The sequence below is a fragment of the Ictidomys tridecemlineatus genome, chromosome 13 (genome assembly GCF_052094955.1).
Source record: "Ictidomys tridecemlineatus isolate mIctTri1 chromosome 13, mIctTri1.hap1, whole genome shotgun sequence".
Taxonomy (NCBI): domain Eukaryota; kingdom Metazoa; phylum Chordata; class Mammalia; order Rodentia; family Sciuridae; genus Ictidomys; species Ictidomys tridecemlineatus.
In genome coordinates, this window is record NC_135489.1 from 16,895,348 (window position 1) to 16,914,036 (window position 18,689).

Sequence of the window (18,689 nt, forward strand, 5' to 3'; positions counted from 1 at the left end):
TGATTGAAATCCAAGTGAATGTGAATAACTCACCAGAGGAAGGTCACCCAGAAACACACTACAAAAATTAAACCACACATACATTCACATAAGCAAAGTCTACATCTTAATCCTTTTCATTCTACAAATGAGATAGACCTAGCTGATGAATAATACCCACCACCCTGCTTTGGTACCCTCCCCTAACTCATGTTCTAGGTTAATACTATGCCTCACTAAAGTACAGAGAACAGTCTTTATACAATGGTAAATAATTACATAAATAATTACTCTAAATACATAACACTTTCCATCAACCTCAAATAAAGTAACAAATTTACTTATAAGAAATCTGCTAGGTGCGGGTGCCTATGTTTCTAAGAGATTTATAAGTTTGCTCTTCTCTACAGCAACCAAAAATACCTTCATGTGTGATGTTCTGCAGCACACTAAGTCTGCAGACTGCAGGGCACACATATTTAACACACCTCAGAAAACCCACCCTGCTGTTTGTTTTAGCAGGCATTCTACTTTCAGAGACTGTCAAAATCTTCCATTTGTTTTCTTACCTAGACTATTTCAGGGAGACAATACTAGCTGTGAACAGATAACAATTTGTTGTTAGTATTCTATGAAGGCATTCCCGGCTTCTCAGGAAGGCAACCTGACAGCATGAAAACTCCCATAAAAACCAAGTATTACAGATATGTGAAATTATCAAAATAGCCCAGGCTTATTTTTTCACTAGTAGGAAAAGGCTAAAAAAAGAGAGAATGATGAGACTTGTCTTGTGTAATATAATGTGTGTAGAACTAAACAGTACCAGCAATAACTAATAAAAGGTGTCTTCATCACCTCTTGCTATTACCTGTATGGTCCCCAACACCCTCTGGCAACAGGCAGGAGTGAGCCAGTCATAGGGAGCCCACCCCGACTCAGATTCTGTTCCTATGTCTCCCTCACTCTCACACTTCTCACCAGTTCAGATCAGCATTGACTCATCAGAGACAAGAGTGGCAAGGTGCACTCTAGGTAGAATCTGACACCACTGCCAATGTAAACAAAGCACTAACAACAATAACATAAATGTGATTTGTTTATCCAGTTGCATTTCCCAAAACATTCTTAAAATATTTTATCAGGGAGCTTTTAAAAATGATGTTATTAAAAATGTTTTTAAAAACCTGAGATGAAACACTGCTGTCCACATCCCCCTCCACACCTTAACCCAAGCAGCTCTTTGTTCAGGAATGTCCATACCTCTGCACCTCTAAGAGCTCCCGGGCTGCCCTCTACTGATCCTCATTAAATGAAGAAGTGGAGGATGCAAGGGAAAGGAGAGGATCCAGGAGGGAGGAGAACCCCTGGGTAAACAAAACAATGCTACTTTCGCCCATCTCTAGGGAAAAATGCAAAGAGAAAAAAAAAAGGAAAGTATTTTACTCAAGCAAAACATGGCAAAATGACAAAAGGTGCTCATTTTTTTTTTTATAAACACCACAGCAAGCCTAGCTTAGCACCGTTGGAGAAAAGTCACCCCCTACAAACCCTCCCCACCCCCAAGATACCCATTGCATTGCACACTTACACACACACACACACACACACACACACACACACACACACAGAGGCAGGGTAGGAAAGCTGCTGAGAGCGAAACCATAGAAGCCATAGCGTGAGCCCGTCTGAGATAATAGCCTCTCTTTAAACCCCACCCCCATCACCAGAGAAAAGGGAGCCTCAGAAAGAAAGAAGGGAGGAGAAGAAAAGAGAAATCGAGAAAGCCTGAATTTCCAGGCATCAACTTTTCACGAAATGCACAACCAGGATAGGAAATACCTCCCTGCTGAGTAATGCTTCAAGGGTTGTAAATTCACCTCTCGAAAGGGGAGCCAGACCTGGGCGCGCACCCCGCCAGATGGCAAACCACTCCTACCTGCTCCATCCAGTCTGCCTGTCACGCCGCGCCCGAGACAGGCCTCCCACCCCCCTTTTTGGCAGAGCAACACACCAATAAGAGCCGAGCGTAGCTGGTTGAGAGAGGGCTGAGCAGTGATTTAGCAGGATTGTTTCAAAAGGGGGAGTGGGAAACCGGAGGAGAGAGTGAGGGTAAAAAACAAAGCCCTTTCCAATGAAACCAACCGTTTGGGGGCGTGGCTTATTTCATTCGCTTTATTAATAAAAGAGATCAATGGAGCGTTCCTCTCTCCACCCACCCCGGAGGTGCCGGGCTTTAAATCCTCGGGGTTGGGGGAGGGGGGGTTGGCAGGACTGCAGGCTTCCTCCAAGTTTCTAGCAGCACCTGCCACCTTCGATGGGCCCTCCACCAAAAAAGAGGCTCCGAAATGCACAATCCAGGTTTCAGACTTTGCAAGACAGAGGAACGGCCACACGCAGCTCCCGGCGTCTCCCCCACTACCACCAGGGTCAGCACACACACGCTTCTGATAGCCTGCAGACAGGATCCTTAGAAAGTTCCAGGGGGAACGATCAGGGTCCTCCGCAGCCCCTGATCCCCCGCACCTCGCGGGTCTCCTGCCGCGACCCAGACGTGACACGCATCATGGACTCCGGGCTGCAGGGACGAGAGGCGGAAAGTTGCCCAACAGCCTCAGGAGACAAGGCTCAGGGAGGAAGGGGACCCGCGGGGCAAAGAGGCACAAGCGCCTTCAGCCCATCCCAAAAGCGGGGAGAGGCGGAGTGAACCCGTGTTCCAAGGACGTCGGGCCGCTTTATTTACAAACAATGCGCTCGGCTGGGGGGAAAAGGACCCAAGCCCCTCTCCCCCGACCCTGCTCCCGGGCGCTCCAGTTTCTGGGGCCCCGCTGCAGGCGCGGGAGACATGCAGCCCAGGGGTAGCCCCGATCCCTCCCCTGACCGCGCGGGGCGGAACTCCCCGGGGAGTCCCGGGCGGGAGGGGGTGCCGCTCACCTCGTCTTCGGAAAGTCCGTAGACCGGCTCCCCGAGCCCGGTCGCCATGGAGCCGGCGCCCCGCGCGGGGTCCGAGACGATCCGGGGCTGCTGGGCTGCGGCGCGGGCCGCCTGGTCTTCCTCTGCCTCCAAAGCCAGGCGGTCCGGCACCCGGCCCAACGCGCGTCCCGCTGGGGAAGCGGTCCGGCGCCTGCAGGTGAGGGTGCCCGAGCGCGCAGCCTCTGCCGCGGCCGGCGCCGCTTCCTCCCGGAAGGCTGCGGGACGTGCGGACAGGCGGCTCCCGAGAGCGCGCCGAGCGGCGGGCGGCAGCCCCGGCGCCTCTCCCTGCGCGCGGCGGCCGCCGGGCTTCCCCTCCCCGCGGCCCGCACCTCCCTCCTCCGGCCCTCCCCGCTCGCCGGCCGCTCTCCGCCCCTCTCCGAGCTGGCTCTGCGATCCGGGCGACCCGGCTCGTCTGCCCCCCGCCCCCCGCTCCCACTCTCCCCGCCCCCTCCTCCGCCTCCTCCCACCCGGAGCCTCGAGGGGACCCTCCCCGCTCGCCGGGGCGGGCACACGCGCCCCCCAAGCCAATCACCGGCCGAGCTGGGGGGCGGGCCGCCGGCCGAGGGGGTGGTGGAGTTCTGCCCCACGCCCACCCCACCCCCGGCAGCTGCTGGCGTCCGGGGGTCACCCGGCCGCGGGGCGGGGGATCAGGGGCGTGCCCAGGCGGGCTTGGCCTACCCAGCCGACCCTCCCTTGCCCGGCTTCCCTCCGCTTTGGGGAGGGGGCTGAATGGACCTTTGGGAGCGAAGATTTTTTTGAACAACATAAGCTCCCTGTCCGTTTAATTCTACGGGTGGTCTTTTTACCTAGAACCCTGAGCTCGCGGTAGTTGTTAAAAGAGGGGGAAAGGATGTTTCCAGACCCCTTTAAATTCTTGGTAGCCCCAGCAAGCCGGGTTTGACTACATTGTCAACTCCGGGATACGATCTGCCTGGCCTGGCTGCCAGCCGGGGAGAGGCTGCCCCGGTGTGGCCGCGAGTCGCCATTGCCCTTGTCAACGTTACAGGGAACAAAACCAACGCGGCGCCGGCTTAGTACACACCCACCCACTCCAAAACAGCGCGGTTCTTTGAATAAAAGGCAGCTCTTTTTTAAGCGCAACGTGAAATATCAAACTCAAGTTTAAGGTTATCCTTTGAATATGCAAACGATTGAGACGTCTTATTAGCCACCATAGGAGTCTTCCCACATCCCAGCTACAGTTTCTCTAGCAAGCAGTTCATTTAATCCTTCAGATTCATAAGAATGCAAGAGACTAAATAAGCGAGAGAAATTCGTCATTCGACTTTTTCAGAAAGCCGTTAAATTTAATGTTCAGTGCAGTTGTGAGTTCAAAAAGAAAACAGACGACGCAGAACATGTCATTTGCCTTTGAAAAGAAAACATCAAAATGCCTATTGGGTCTTATCAAGGTGCATTTAGGACTTTCATTCACGGAAGTTAAGAGAGAATTCACATAGTTTAAAGAATCATCTTGCTTGTCTCCAAATACATTGCCAAGTATGTGCTGTTCGCCCGGCAGATCAAAGGAGGGGGGAACACTCATCCTAACTTAAGCTTTCCTTGGATTCCCTGAGACATGACTGTGGCTTAAAAGGTGTGCCATGTAATGGATTTCCTTTCACGGCTCAGCCTCATACAGTCAGCATCCTACTCAGAAACCTTCTACAGACATTTTGAGCCATTAAGTCCATAGTGCTTAGATGCCACTGAGGGTGCGGGGGCGGGGGGATCTTCATGCGGAGCATTTCAAAAACAGATCTCTGTTCACTCCACACCAAAGCTTTTTAACCTTTCAAACCTAGATTCCTTTTCTTTTGATAAACAAAAGCGTGTGTGCGCGCACACACACACACACATAAATTCTAAGATACCTTTTACCTTGCCTATGACCCTATAAATGAGAGTCAGTGCTTCTCCACCCTCACCAACCAGGACTCTGTCAAAATTGTAAGTATATATTATGGGAGGGGGAGTAATAGATTCTTACATTTTTCTGGTGGAAGATTACAGTTTGAAACTAGGTAGAAAATCTTGGAGGTGCACAGGTACAGCCTGATTCTTTGGGTGAGGATGTATCTTCTGGGAACTTTAGAAGGCTGTCATTCTTCCTTCCCCCATCCTTCACCTGCCCCCACTCCCTCTGATCCAACAACCTGTACCCACCTGAAGTCTGGAGTCATGTCCCTGGCTTTCATGGAAGGATGGTTATTAGAAACTGCATAAGAAACTTGCCATATATCACTTACTGTGAAGTGTTTATAAAATGTTGATCTATCACATCATTCAACATCCTCGGTAAGAAGACTCAAACAAGACATGTCTTTCAGACTTAAGAGGGAAAGCTTGCTTTCTCTCAAGGAACTAGTAAGCTTTTCCCATGTAGATGACACAATTGTTTCTACTTATTATGTTTTCCTATTTACTTTGGCTACCAGGAAACTTTGGGTCAATTTTATGGACATAAGCCATAAAAGATCCCATAAAAAAATCAATCCCCTTTGTAATTATGCATCAACTTTCCCCCTCTGTAGTGACTCTGTACCTTGGATACACATTGGAGCCATCTGCAGAGCTTTAAAATTGACTAAATGCCCAGTTGCCAGCACAAAAGACATGATTTAAGGTTCAGGGTAGGAAAGAAGACATCAGTAGTTTCAATAGCATCCCCAGTGATGCTAATATACATTCAAGGCTGACACCAGCAGCCTAGGCCAGTAATTCCCAAACCCTTTTTGTTGTTGTTGTTGTTGTAATTAGTTATACATGACAGCAGAATGCATTTTGATTTATTTTACACAAATGGATCACAACTTTTCATTTCTCTGATTGTACTCGATGTAGAGTCACACCATATGTGCAGTCATACATGTACCTAGAGTAATGATGTCCATCTCATTCCACTGTCTTTCCTGCCCCTAGGTCTCCTTCCCATCCCTCCCTCCCCTTTGCCCAAAGTTTAATTCCAAAACTTTGCTGCACACAAAATACCTGGGGAATCTTTCTTATTTATTTATTTAAGCCTTTTGATCCTTTATTACTAAAAAAAAAAAAAAAAAAAAAAAAAAGCTTTTTTTTAGCTTTCTAACTCTGTGCTTGTGCTTTCAACACTTTCTCAAGGATTTTCTGCTCTTCAGTAAGAAAGGCAAACATGATTCTGTCACATACACATTGAGTACACATGGACCCACCATAGGCTCTGGTATTTTTTAAAATTGTTTTGTTTTTTTTTTAAACAATCTCATAAAAACTTTGGGTCTCATCATATAAATAAAAATAGTCAGCCAGCAGATTTGGGTGCTTCCCAACCTTCCTGGTGTAAAGGTGAGCAGTTCTATTACTGGGGGCTTGGGACAGCCTAATTTTGTTAGATATTATAAGGAAAGCTTATATGTGAAGTGCTAGACCATTATGAGTGCCTCTAGACACCATCCTTGAAAAGAAAAAAGCACCTGGAGATCTTTGAAGACTGCTCATTTGCCTCCCACCCTCAGGCACTCTGATGTAATTAGTAATGGGTACCATGGGCATCAGTTGTTTTAATAGCACAAAGCCCTGGGTTCAATCCCCAGCACTCCCCCACTCACACACACACAGGTCCCCTGATGATTCAAATGCACAGCAAAATTTAGGGACCTCTAGACTGGAGTTAGATTCTTATTTATATATTTTTCATGATCCTGATTTTTTATTGCTTTATTTTTTCAATTTAGGGGAAATTATGTATTATAAATATACTCAAATTCTTTGTGTAATAGGTAGGATATGAACAAATATACTTAATGTGAAGTATTCATTGGGGTTTGGGGGTATTTTTTTGTGCCTCTTCATATTCAGGGGCACAAACAGGAGAGGGGTATCTTGGGACAAAATGCAAGAAATACACCTGTGTAGATTTAGCAAAGCAATGCTAATCAGAAAAATGTCACAGTCCCAATTTCCATTCTCAGTATGAGGGAACCCCTGATACAGAAAAGCAGGTACCCGGACATTGTCAAGAAACTTTTAATTGCAAAGAGGCTTTGTCCAGTACCAGAGGACAAACCTAGGGCCTCATGCATGCCAGGTAAGCATGTGACCACTGAGTTGCATGCCCAGCCCTTTTTATTTTTGAGATTAAAGTCTCACTGAATTGCCCAGACGTGTCCAATTCTTGGTGAGATTCTATTGCCTCAGTTTCCTGAGTAGCTGGGATCATAGGTATGCACCACAAGGATTGGCTCATCAATTTTATCCACCACCTACCACTCTGAAATCTCAGATAATAATCTAATTTCTTTGAGGGGTGGGGGTAGAATTATTCGGCACTTTTATCCAAAGCAATCAGTTTCCTCCAATCAGTTTCACATCCATCTGACAATTAAATAGAACCATAATTTGTAGGTTCTCTGCTAGAATTTGTTGCGTTTTGTTCCCTTTGGAGGCTGCCTTTACATTTTAGATTTGATACTGTGGGTGTTTGGTAAATGCTCTTCACTGGGATCATCAGAAATGAAAAATTAGCAGAAATAGTTTTAAAGTACAATGGGTAATCAGAAATAGGGGACTTTGGAATCCTAAGCCTCTTCTCAAATTATTGAGTTGTCTTAGCAAGATCATGTGTATCATAATCACATCTGGGAAGAACCTAAAGAAGAATGATACATAACTCCACATGTTTATGTAATTTTCTCTTCAGTTTGCGATGACGTGTTGTGTTCTATGAAAAGAAAGCCCAGGAAGCAGACAGGTTGGAGGTGGCCACGCACTTGTAGAAACTAATGTCATCTTGGAACTTACAACATTTCTTGACACAGAGAAATCTAAAGATTTGGGGTACTCATGATTAAAGAAATAAAAGCATGCTTCAGAGTTTTGACTATACACAGGTGGGTAACAAAGAATGACTTGTAAACAGCCAAAATTTTTGCATAAAAATAGCTAAGCATTTTAGGGCTGGGACTGGAGCTTAGTGGTACAACGCCTAATTGGCACACAGGAGACATTTGGTTTAATCCTCAGCACCACATAAAAATAAAATAAAGGTATTGTGTCCACCTATAGCTAAAAAAAAAATACATATTTTTTTAAAAATAGCTAAGCATTTTAATACATTTTGAACACTTATGAGCTGCTATGCATATGGTTCTCATAATATAATATTATCTGAAATATAGACATTTGATTCCTGTTTTTTTCCAGTCTGACAAATTATCTGCCTTTTAACTGGTTGTAACAGAAATTCACTGTTTTTAAATCATTATCACTTCTAAAATATCTAGATCTGTTGCCACATTTTTACTATTTTTTCCCCTGTTCTTTTAATGAGTCTCATTAGTGAGTAATACTGGTGTTTTGGGGTTTTTTTAATTGCATTTATTTTCATGATTGGCGCACGCGCACACACACACATTATAGATGGACACAATATCTTAGTTTTGTTTATTTGTTTTCATGTACTGCCGAGGATCACACCCAGTGCCTCACGTGTAAAGGCAAGCACTATTCCACGAGCCACAACCCCAGTCCGATTGGCATTTTAATCAGTGAATTTCTATTCCTTTACTAGATTACACTTGACATTTTACATGTGTGCCTGAGGTAACAAAATTTCATATTTTAATCCCCTATCTGAAGAAGTTTGAAACATTGTCTTCAATCATTAACTCTTTACATGGTATTGATATATAGGTTTTGTTTTGGGTTTTTTTGTTTTGTTTTGTTTTGTTTGTCCAGTACGAGGGATGGAGCACAGAGCAAGGGTTCTACCACTGAGCTACACCCCAGCCCATCTGTTCTTTTGTAAACCACCACTTTAGATATCACTATTATATTATGCTTTTTAAACCTTTACCAATATGATTTTCAGGTTTTTTTTTTTCCCTTGTTGCTTCTTAGATAATCCTTTAGGATCTTTTTTCTTTTTCTTTTTCCAGAGAGAGAGCCTTTTAAACTCCTTTTGTAAAGAATCATTGGTAAGAGGCTGGGGTTGTGGCTCAGGGGTACAGCACTTGCCTAGCATGTGTGACGCACTAGGTTTGAGCCCTGGCAGCACATAAAAATAAAATAGAGTTCATCTACAAGTAAAAAAAAATTTAAAAAAAGGAATCATTGATAATAAACTTTGTTCATCTGAAAACTTCTACTTTCCTCCATTGTAGATGGTGAAATTACATAAGAGAAGAATTAAAGCCTCTGTGGAATGTGACAGGTCACAGATCAATAATCTTAATGTGACTGATACAATTCAATTTATTTGGGGAAGTTCTGGGGGACAGGAAAATCCTTAAGAAACAAATAGTCTTATCCAGAGTCTCTGTTGTTGTCTTGTTTGCTCTCAGCACTCTGGGGATGTCCTTCTTCTGGTCTAGCTGCCATAGTTGATGGTGGATGGTCAGCTTTTTGTCGAAGGATTGTTGATCCATAAGCCGTTTGCCTTTTCCTGAGCTGCTTTTGGTTCTTGGTGTTCTAACCTTTTTATAATTTGTCTATACCTGGCTTTATTTTTCTTTATTCTGCTCACTGTACTTGACACTTTCTCTACCAGTGGATTTAAATCTTTGATCATTTCTGAAAAATGCTCAGATATTTTATCTTCAAATATTCTCCTTCTCCCTTCTCTCCATTCTCCCCTTCTGGGACTCCAGTTAATCATGTCAGGTCTTCTCATTCTACTCCTCCTATCTCTTTTCTTGCTTCACATATTCTACCTCTTCATCTGTACATGTTACATTTCAAGTGATTTCTTTAAATTTCTCTCCAATTTTGCTAAATAACTGTTTTATTGAGTCTAATTTTTTATTTAACCCATCAACTGAGTTTTTTTTAATTTGACAATTGTATTTAAAAGTTTTTATGTAGTTATTTTTTCGAATCAGCCTTATCATTTTGTTGTTTGTTTTCTTGGGGTGCCAAACCAGACTTGACAGTTTCTTATTTTGTGTTTACAAATCTTATTCCAGTAATGTTTTATAGCTGATTATATTTTGCTAATTCTAAATATCTAGAGTTCAGGGTATGCCTTTCATTGTTTCTGTTGACTCTCACACATAGGGACTTCATTCCATGTGTGTTTACTGGGAACTTACTTGGTTGTCATTTGATTTATTGAATCCTAGTCAATAGGAAGCCAAAGTGGATCTGTGTTTGTTTTTGCTAAGAACCAAGGGACACTACCACTATGGGGCTACTCTAGCCCCCGATGACAGTCTCAATACAGAAGCCTCACTCAGGCTCAGTCAGTAGGGAAGGGCCTGTCTCCCCTCAGCTGCAGTGCTGGTCTACTTTCACTTGCTGCTTGCTGTGCCAGTCTGTGGTTGAGCTAACTCTTTCAGGGTGGAGGGGTATGACAGGCTGTGCTGTTCAGCTGATATTTACTCCCACCTCAGGAAAAGTTTCTCCCCAGCCATTGTATATTTGACCCTGGAACTTACATGTAACTCACAAGCGATTGCATGAGCAGAAATGGCTGTGTGGCCGGTTCACACAAAGATCCTGAAGCTTCTGCCACCCCTCTGGAGCTCCTATACCACGAGAATGTCACATCTGAGATAATGGTTGTTCCTTCAGCCTTAATAAGGAAATGCTTGAAACAGACCTGAATCTGACTTGTCTCCTAGAGCTGCCAATGTATAATGGAAACTGGAAGTAAATCCCTATGGTTGTAATGATTTTTATTACAAATCACTATTTTTATTACAAATCACTATATGGAGTGATTTTTTTTAACCTGCTCCCAGCCTAGCAATACATTTAAATAGGATACTTTGGAAGCTCTATTGATCTCCTTTACAAAGGAAGCACTTGAGATTTAACACAGTCAAGGGTTTTCTTGTTTTTTTGTTTTTGTTTTGTTTTGTTGTTGCTTAAAATTTGCTCTTTAATAATACCTCTACATTCTTATTCATTCCCACTAACTCATTTAGTAATTCCCCAGAAATCACAAAATTGTTAGTCTCATATGGCCACTGTAACAAATTATCACAAACTCAGGGACTTTAAACAATAGAAATTAACCTGGTGTGGTGGCATACACTTGTACTCCAAGTAAGACGAGAGGCACAGGTAGGAGGGAGACAAGGTCTAGACCAGTCTAGGCAACTTAGTGAGACCTTGTCTCAAAATTTAAAAAGGGCTGAAGATATAACTCAGTGGCAGAGCACTTAACTGGGATGCATAATGATCTGGGTTCAATATCCAGTAGTGGGAAAAAAAGGGAGAGAGAGGGAGAGAGAGAGACACAGAGAGAAAGAGAGAGAGAGAGAGAGAGAGAGAGAGGAAGAAGAAGGAGGAGGAAGAGGGAGAAGAAGAAGAAGAAGAGGAGGAGGAGGTGGAGGAGGAGAAATGTTACTTGTAGTTCTGGAGGCCAGAAGTTCTAAATCAGCATCACTAGGCCCAAACCAAAGTGATGTGTCCTCCGTGGCAGCTGCAAGGAAGAATCAGTGTTCTTGACTTTTCGACTTCTGGGGCTGAATACCTTTCATTCCTTGGCCCATGGCCTCTCCCTTCATTTTCAAAGCCAACAACTTCTTCAAATTCCCTTCCACAAAGGCCATTATATCACCTGCCCTCTATTCCCAGTCAAACACTTGCCTCTCTTTAATAAGGACACTTGTCATGACATCTAGGATCCACCCAGATAATCTGGGATGACCTCTCCATCGACAGACCCAACTTAATCACATCTGCTGAATTCTTTTTTTTTTTTTTAATTTTTTAGTTATACATGGACACAATATTTTTATTTTGTTATTTATTTATATGTAGGGCTGAGGATCGAACCCAGGGCCTCATATGTATGAGGCAAGCGCTCAGCCACTGAGCCCCAGCCCCAGCCCTCTGCTGAATTCTTCAAGGGCGAATTCACAGGTTCCTGGGATTAGAAACTGGATGTCTTTGGAGGCTGTTATTCAGCTGCCACACAAGTGTGATGCTAGAAGTCTTTGCTTTTCTGGATACCACAAATGCTCTAGGATTTGAGTCTGAAAATTTTTTGGTATGAAAAAGGAATGACTGGCGTTTTTCTATTTCCTTTGCATTTTCACTTTCCAGAAGCAAAATAAATGATGCCCTTCAACTCTGTGGTAGAAATTCTAGATCAGCTGCTCTAATTAACAATCTTAATGAGTTCATTGATTATTTGTTTTAAAATAATAACTCCATTATTAACTTGAAAAAGATGTCTATTTAATCTAAAAGGTAAAAAAAATGTGTTTTCATTCTAGAACTTTTCATTATTCTACTAATAAAATTTAAAGGTAAGCATCTGAAGGATTCCCTATGCATTATTATTGCATCAAAATCAGGAAGACCAGGACAAAGTTATTAAAGAACTCAACTCACAGTGCCAAAGAAGCCATTGGTGGTGGGAAAGGACTTCCTGCTGTAGGCTGGGAGAAGAGTCAAGGAAGGAGCATTGGGTCTGTTTATTCCCCAGAATATAAATATTCTAGAAGAGAAAGAGCATTGACATGCTGGGAGTCCTGCATTACCATGAGAGGCTTCACCATTTATAAGTTATTGCCCAAAACAAACCAAAGCAACCCTGCATCTAACGGGGGAGGAGACAATTTCTCTCCAAGGTTTTTCATCCCTATTCTCAAATGCAGCCCTTTGTTCTCACTGTCACCCACCACCACCACCCAGCCCTCCCTCACTACTCTTACTCCTTTTAGAGTGGAATATTCTGGTTCTATGGGCCATTCTTTCAGTATCAGTGATTATGCCCAGTGGGAACCCGAACACCCATGATTACTTATAGACTCTAGCTTCTGTTCACCGGCGTCTTTCTGAATATATTTCTCTTGTGAATGTTCCACGGTTCTATCAAGTCAGTACCATGGATGGAGCAGCTGATTTGCCTTTCCAAGGAGGGCAAACCTTGAAAGGACAGGATTAAACTAAAGGAGAGAAAATTAGCCAAAGGTTTGACAACACAGCCTATTAGCAAAATCCCAGGGAAAGAAGACTTTGACACATCGATCCCTCTGGAGGGGAATTGGTCTGCATCTACCAAACTACTCTAGTATTTACTCACTAATCCACCAATCCCACTTCTAAGACTATCTGCACTGGAAAATATCAAGTGACATGTGCATTTCAAACATCAAAAGATTGGAAGCAACCCCACATGTCCATCAAGAGAAAAGTGGCTGAATCAATTATTGGTACATCCACCTAGTAGAGAAATGAATGAGGATGCTCTCCCCGGATATGGAGTAACCTCAAGGATATATTAAGTTAAACAGGACAAGAAACAAATCAGAATGCAGAACCATGTGTATCCTAGGATTTTGTTTGTATGCAAAGGGGGAAACGGGGGTTCAAGTCTATAAGTACCAATATTATCAGGCTGTCTCTTGGCTCTGGACATCTCTGCTTGGCTTCTTCTAGGGTCTGACTCTTTAATATTGGAAGTGCCGCCCAAGCCATTCATCCTCCCTGCATAAGGAGAGTTGGGTTTTGTCAGTTAGACCTTAATAAAGTTTAGGAGGTGTCTATCAAACAAGGAAGGTTCAGCCTGAGTCACAGGTCCCTTCCTGTGCAATGGGGAGAAGAAGGCAAGGTAGGGTAGCTGACAGTCCCAATAGCACTATATGGCACGAGGAAGGGAAAGGTCCCCAAGTGAAATAGAGTGTCAAACACACAGGACAAGAGATGCCCACTATAGGTTCTAAGAATGAAACAATAAAAAAGATGACCTCCTTTGTCCAGACTTGAAAATTCTACACAGAATATGTGAGAGAGATTATGAGCCTTCTTCTCTTGGGGTATCAGATGTAAGCAGCTATCAACATTTCTTAAAAGTTCTTATCCATAGCAATGTTTTGAATTAATTGGGGAGATTACATGATAATGGGCTCCTGTTTTTTCCATTTCACCTACTAGATTTTTTTAAAATTAAATTTTATCATGCATATTTAAGTTATATAACATGATGTTAGAAGATGGATATACACAATAAAATGGTTTCTATAGTGAAGCAAATTAACATATCCATCGCGACATGTAATTACCTATTTTTTCCCCTGTAGCAAGAGTAGCTCAGGTAGCAAAATTCTGCATACAACAGGCTATTATTAATGATAGTCCTCGTGTGGTACATTCGATCTTTTCACTTATTCATCGTACATAATTCACTGTTTCATACCCTTTGACCTACCACTCCCCATTTCCTCCTCCCCCACCTAAATGTTTAAGGGAGTCTGAAGTCTAGACTCAACCAAGCAGGGGCTCAGTGTGTGTATCCTGAATTGAAAGGGAGATAAACACATCAGGGGCCAAGACTCCCTTCTGTACTAGGATCAAGCAGCTTTCGGTGTTCTGTTTCCCAGCCTCTGCTTCCTGGTGTGAATGCCCTGACACTCCCTGGGGCCCGCTGTAATGGAGAGCTGCTGGGGAACGGCAGTGTTGCTTATTGGAAAGAACTAATGACCTCAGAAGCACTTTGGGACAAACAGAACTACTTTGACTCCAATGAGTCTTGTACATGCAAACCACCTACCCTATCTTAGCATTTGCAAAGACTGGCAAAAAGCATTCAAATGAAAGCCAAATTTCTGGGCATGGAAAGAAATGGCTAAGAAAACTCACATTCTCCGGAGACTCCTGACTGTTCATGTTCAGCACAAAGACTTTAAGACCAACCGCTGTTATGGATTTTACAAAAAAAAAAAAAAAAATAACAAAAAAACAAAATAAACAAATGAAACCAAACCAAAAAAAAAAAAAAAAAAAAAACCTCTGATTTTTCTCCTCTCTTTCCCTTTCTCCTAAACCCAAGCTAGAGGAATCATCATTTCTCCTGGTTTAAACAGTGCCCAAGAAATGGCCTTGTCACTTTTTGATAGGTTATTCCTGGCCCTGCTAGCTAATGGCCACTTACTCTGCATGGTCCTCTGGATCTGTTCTGTGAGGCCTCACCTCCAGTTAATATGGAGCAAACAAATCCCCTCTGCTTTTAGGATAATGGAAATTTCTCATAATCTTGTAAACTCAAATCCTTTTTAAAAACTCAGAAATCTTCTGTTATTTTATAGCATTGATTACTGTTAGAACTGCAGCACATTAAAAATACATTTTCTTCCTTCAATTTTAAATTTCTCATTAAAGCTTGCATTTAATACTGTAAAGCACTTCTTTGGCACCCTGTGATCTGCCCGTTGCCCTTCGTACTGCCACCCACAGATCCTCCTCCTTCCCACATGCACGAACTGAGCCAAGAATGGTACCTGTTTCACCATGATTCTGTCCACCCCAACACCTGGAATATAATGAACATATACTAAGACGGGGCCCATCGCCCAGCCCCCTGACTTCTCAGGTCCTCGACATCTTTATTTCTAAGGACATCCTCTTCTCTCCATGTATTCTAGACAATACTCCAACCTGTTCCACCTCCAGATTCAGTGATTCAAATAGTGTGCCTATGATCATCAGCTCCTCATCCTGCAACCAGGTCCCATCTGCTCTTTGACACCATCAAGAGCACTGCCCCTACCCAACTCTGACCTCTTGGTCTTAACTCCATCCCTCTCCTTATCTAGCTGAAATTCCACAGCCTCAACATTTCAGTTCCTCTCTGACAATTGACTCCTGACCCACTTTTCCCCCTGTCCTTTGCTGTTTCTGCTTTATCCAAGCCTCAGTCTGAGTAGCTGAGAATTATTAAGGCAAAGAGAAGAACCCAGCACTTTCCACCCACAGGGAATGCAGTCATCAGCCTCAGCCAGACCCTCCTATTCCTGGCCTCATTCCCTCTCACTCTCAGTGGCAATTTTGCTTCCCAATTCTAGGAGAAAACAGAATCCAACAGGCTGCTGGTCTTCATCCACACCGCTGACCTACTACTGCTCCTTGTACTATTAGATACAGGCCATTGCTGGGAAGCCTGGACTCCCTTCCCACCAGTTATCCCCTTTCTTACCCTCTGGGCCCTTTCCATCAATGTTTAAATTATCTTCCAACAAGAGAAAAAGAAAGAAAGCTAAAGCCCTCTCTAGACTCCACATTCCCTTCTAATTACCACCTGATGTCACCTCTCTGCACAGTACAGTGTCTCCACATGCTGTCTCCACCGTCTCACCACCACTCATACCCTTACTCCTCCAATACAGTTCTCACCCCAACACACCACTGTCATTTCTTTCATTAACTTCAACAAAGACATGCATGTCACTTAAGCAGGTGGATACTTCTTTCATCTTTTTTTTTTTTTTTTTTTTGTAATGGCATCCACCGCAGAGATCTTTCTTTCTTTGGAAACTTTCTGCTATATTTCCTGGGCTCTCTGACACCGCAGTTGCCTGGTTTCCCTTGTTAACTTTCAGGCTTCTCCTATGCAGTTTCCATTACAGCCTATGAGTTCAAAGGACCTCATTGCTAGGCCCTTTTCTCTTTCCATCTTTTATGATGTCTCCTGTCATCTTCTCTCCTGTGTCTTTAGTTTCTATCTCTTCATCAGAGATTATGAGATATCCATCTCTGTCCCAGACCTCCGTTCTGAGCCTCAAGTCTGTGTGTCTATAAATATCCAACAGACCACATAATCACTCCTGGACAGCCCAAATTCAGCAGGCTGTCAGTTGAACACATCATCTCCCTCCGCTCTTCCATCCCCATGATAAACTCCAGACAGTACCCGTAGTATGATCAGAGACATGAGGTCTGAGTGAGAAGCTACGTGAGGGAACTCTAAGGCAGAAATGTTGAGAAATCATTCAAGAACAAAGTAAGAGATTTCAAGCAAATCTGCAACTCTTGCTCAGCCTTCTCCATTATTCCCTCTCAAGCTAAGTCCCTCTTGACTGAGAGAGTATCAACCCAACCTCATTCTCCATCCAATTTAGATGGGGCTGACTCTATCCACTGAAGATAAACACCTAGCCCAAGCTTGGTCAGTCAGAGTGCCAGAGCCCCAGATACAGTGATTGGCTCAGGAATGGTCATATAGCCCAAAAGGGTCAACAAGATCTAAATGCTGTATTTTTCTGAAATTATGGTTTAAATGACTTGGTTTTCCATGAGGGATTATAAGACAATGCAATAGGTGGTAAATCTAAAGTTACTGGGGCCATCTTTGCTGCATATGGGAATGACCCACCTAAGAAGACAATATCAGATGATAGGATCCAGTGTGCATTTTAGGAAGATTACTCTGGCTGGGGTGGAGCTCAGTGGTGGAGCATATGCTTGGCACGAGCAAAGCCCTGAGTTAGATTCCCAACACCCCCAAAGGGAGGGCAGGGGAGGGGGAGAGAGAAAGAAGGAAAGGAGGAAAAGAGGAAGAAAGAAAGGATACTCTGACCACAGAGTAATTGTTATGATCTGAAATTTTCTTCTTCTTTTTAGTACTGGGGCTTAAAACGAGAGGTGCTCTCCTACTGAGCTACATCCTACCTTTTTTTTTATCTTTTATTTTGAGACAGTTTAACTGGGAGGCTGGCCTCGAACTTGTGATTCTCCCACCTCAACCTCTGTTGGAATTCTGGGTGTGTGCCCTCCACCTGGCTTATGGTTTAAATTTTAAGTGTTCCTCCAAGGCCATGTGTTGAAGGCTTGGTCACCAACCTGTGGCACTACTGGGAGAAGGCAGTTAGGTCATTGGGGCATGCCCTTGAAGGCCACCATGAGTGAGCAGCTTTGTTCTACCACAGGCTTCCTGCTATGACGTTCTGCCTCACAACAGGCCCAGAAACAAGGGAGCCAGCAGGTTATGGACTGAAACTATGAGCCAGAATCGGCCTTTTCTCCTTCTGAGTTCACTTTCTCAGGCACTCTGTCACTGCAGTGGAAAGCCAAACAACACGGTAATCCACAGGTCATTGTAGTAACCCAGGTGAGGAATTTGAACCGAGATAGTGGTAGTGAGAGCAGAAAAATGAGGATATATCTGAAAGGTGATCTGAGTGATAAGAACAGAAAACAGGTTCTGAGAGTAGAGGAAAAGGGATTGTTGAAGATGGCTCCCCATTTTCTGGGTGGCTGACCGAGCAGACCATTAGGCCATTCTAGAGAGAGAGAGAGAGAACCTGGAAGGAGGAGTGGGCTAGCAGCAGCAGTCTGAGGGTGGCATGGTGAATGACAGGGGAACTCTGGATGGGATGAGTTTGAATGTTTGAGAAATCAGGTTGGAAGATGCCTCATGAAGGAAAGTGAAAAGGAGTGGCCGAAAAGTTAAAAGAAAAACCATGAACGGCTGGCATCAGAGATGTGGGGTAAGGAGAACTAACTTGTTAAACTTAGTTGTTGAAAAGAGAGTGCAGGGGGTGGAGTTAAAAGAGCGCGGAGTTAAATCCACGTTCTGTTTTTTGACTGAAGCATCATCGGATTTTATCCTTGGAATGCTCAAAGATTTGAACATGCCCCCCAAAGTTTATGTGTTGGAAACTAAGTTGCCATTGCAAGAATGTGGAGAGGAGGGAGCTTTAAGAGGTGACAAACAGATAAATGTTGTTGTGACAGTGATTTGTCCCCTCTTCCATGTGATGACTCCTGCCATGCTATGACACAGCAAGAAGGCCCTCACCAGAGGGGGCCCCTCCCAGCTTCCAGCTCATGAGTCAAATAAGTTTCTATGATTTGCAAATGACCTAGTCTGGGGCATTCTATCTTGAAGCATAAGACAGAGTAACAGCATGCGTTCCAGGAGGACAGGGACTCTGTGGGTCATGTGTGTTTCCTACTATAGCCCCAGCTTGGAGCCTTTGCCCCATACTTGTAATACCTCTTAGATAGTTATTCAACGAATGGATGTTCCATCA

The 18,689-nt window shown here is 43.8% G+C and overlaps 1 protein-coding gene across 3 annotated transcripts in view; it reads right to left on the reverse strand.

Annotated features, from left to right (window-relative positions):
- Positions 1–3,308, reverse strand: part of Nedd4l (NEDD4 like E3 ubiquitin protein ligase) — a 300,850-nt gene extending 297,542 nt beyond the window's left edge. The window contains exon 1 of one of the 3 annotated variants that reach the window (XM_078029961.1): positions 2,911–3,308. In XM_078029961.1, the coding sequence (XP_077886087.1) occupies positions 2,911–2,958 (48 nt within the window). In that variant the 5' untranslated portion in view covers positions 2,959–3,308. The remainder of the gene's footprint in view (positions 1–2,910) is intronic. The other 2 variants (XM_078029962.1, XM_078029963.1) reach the window with 2 other exon arrangements.
- Positions 3,309–18,689: the final 15,381 nt, after the last annotated feature.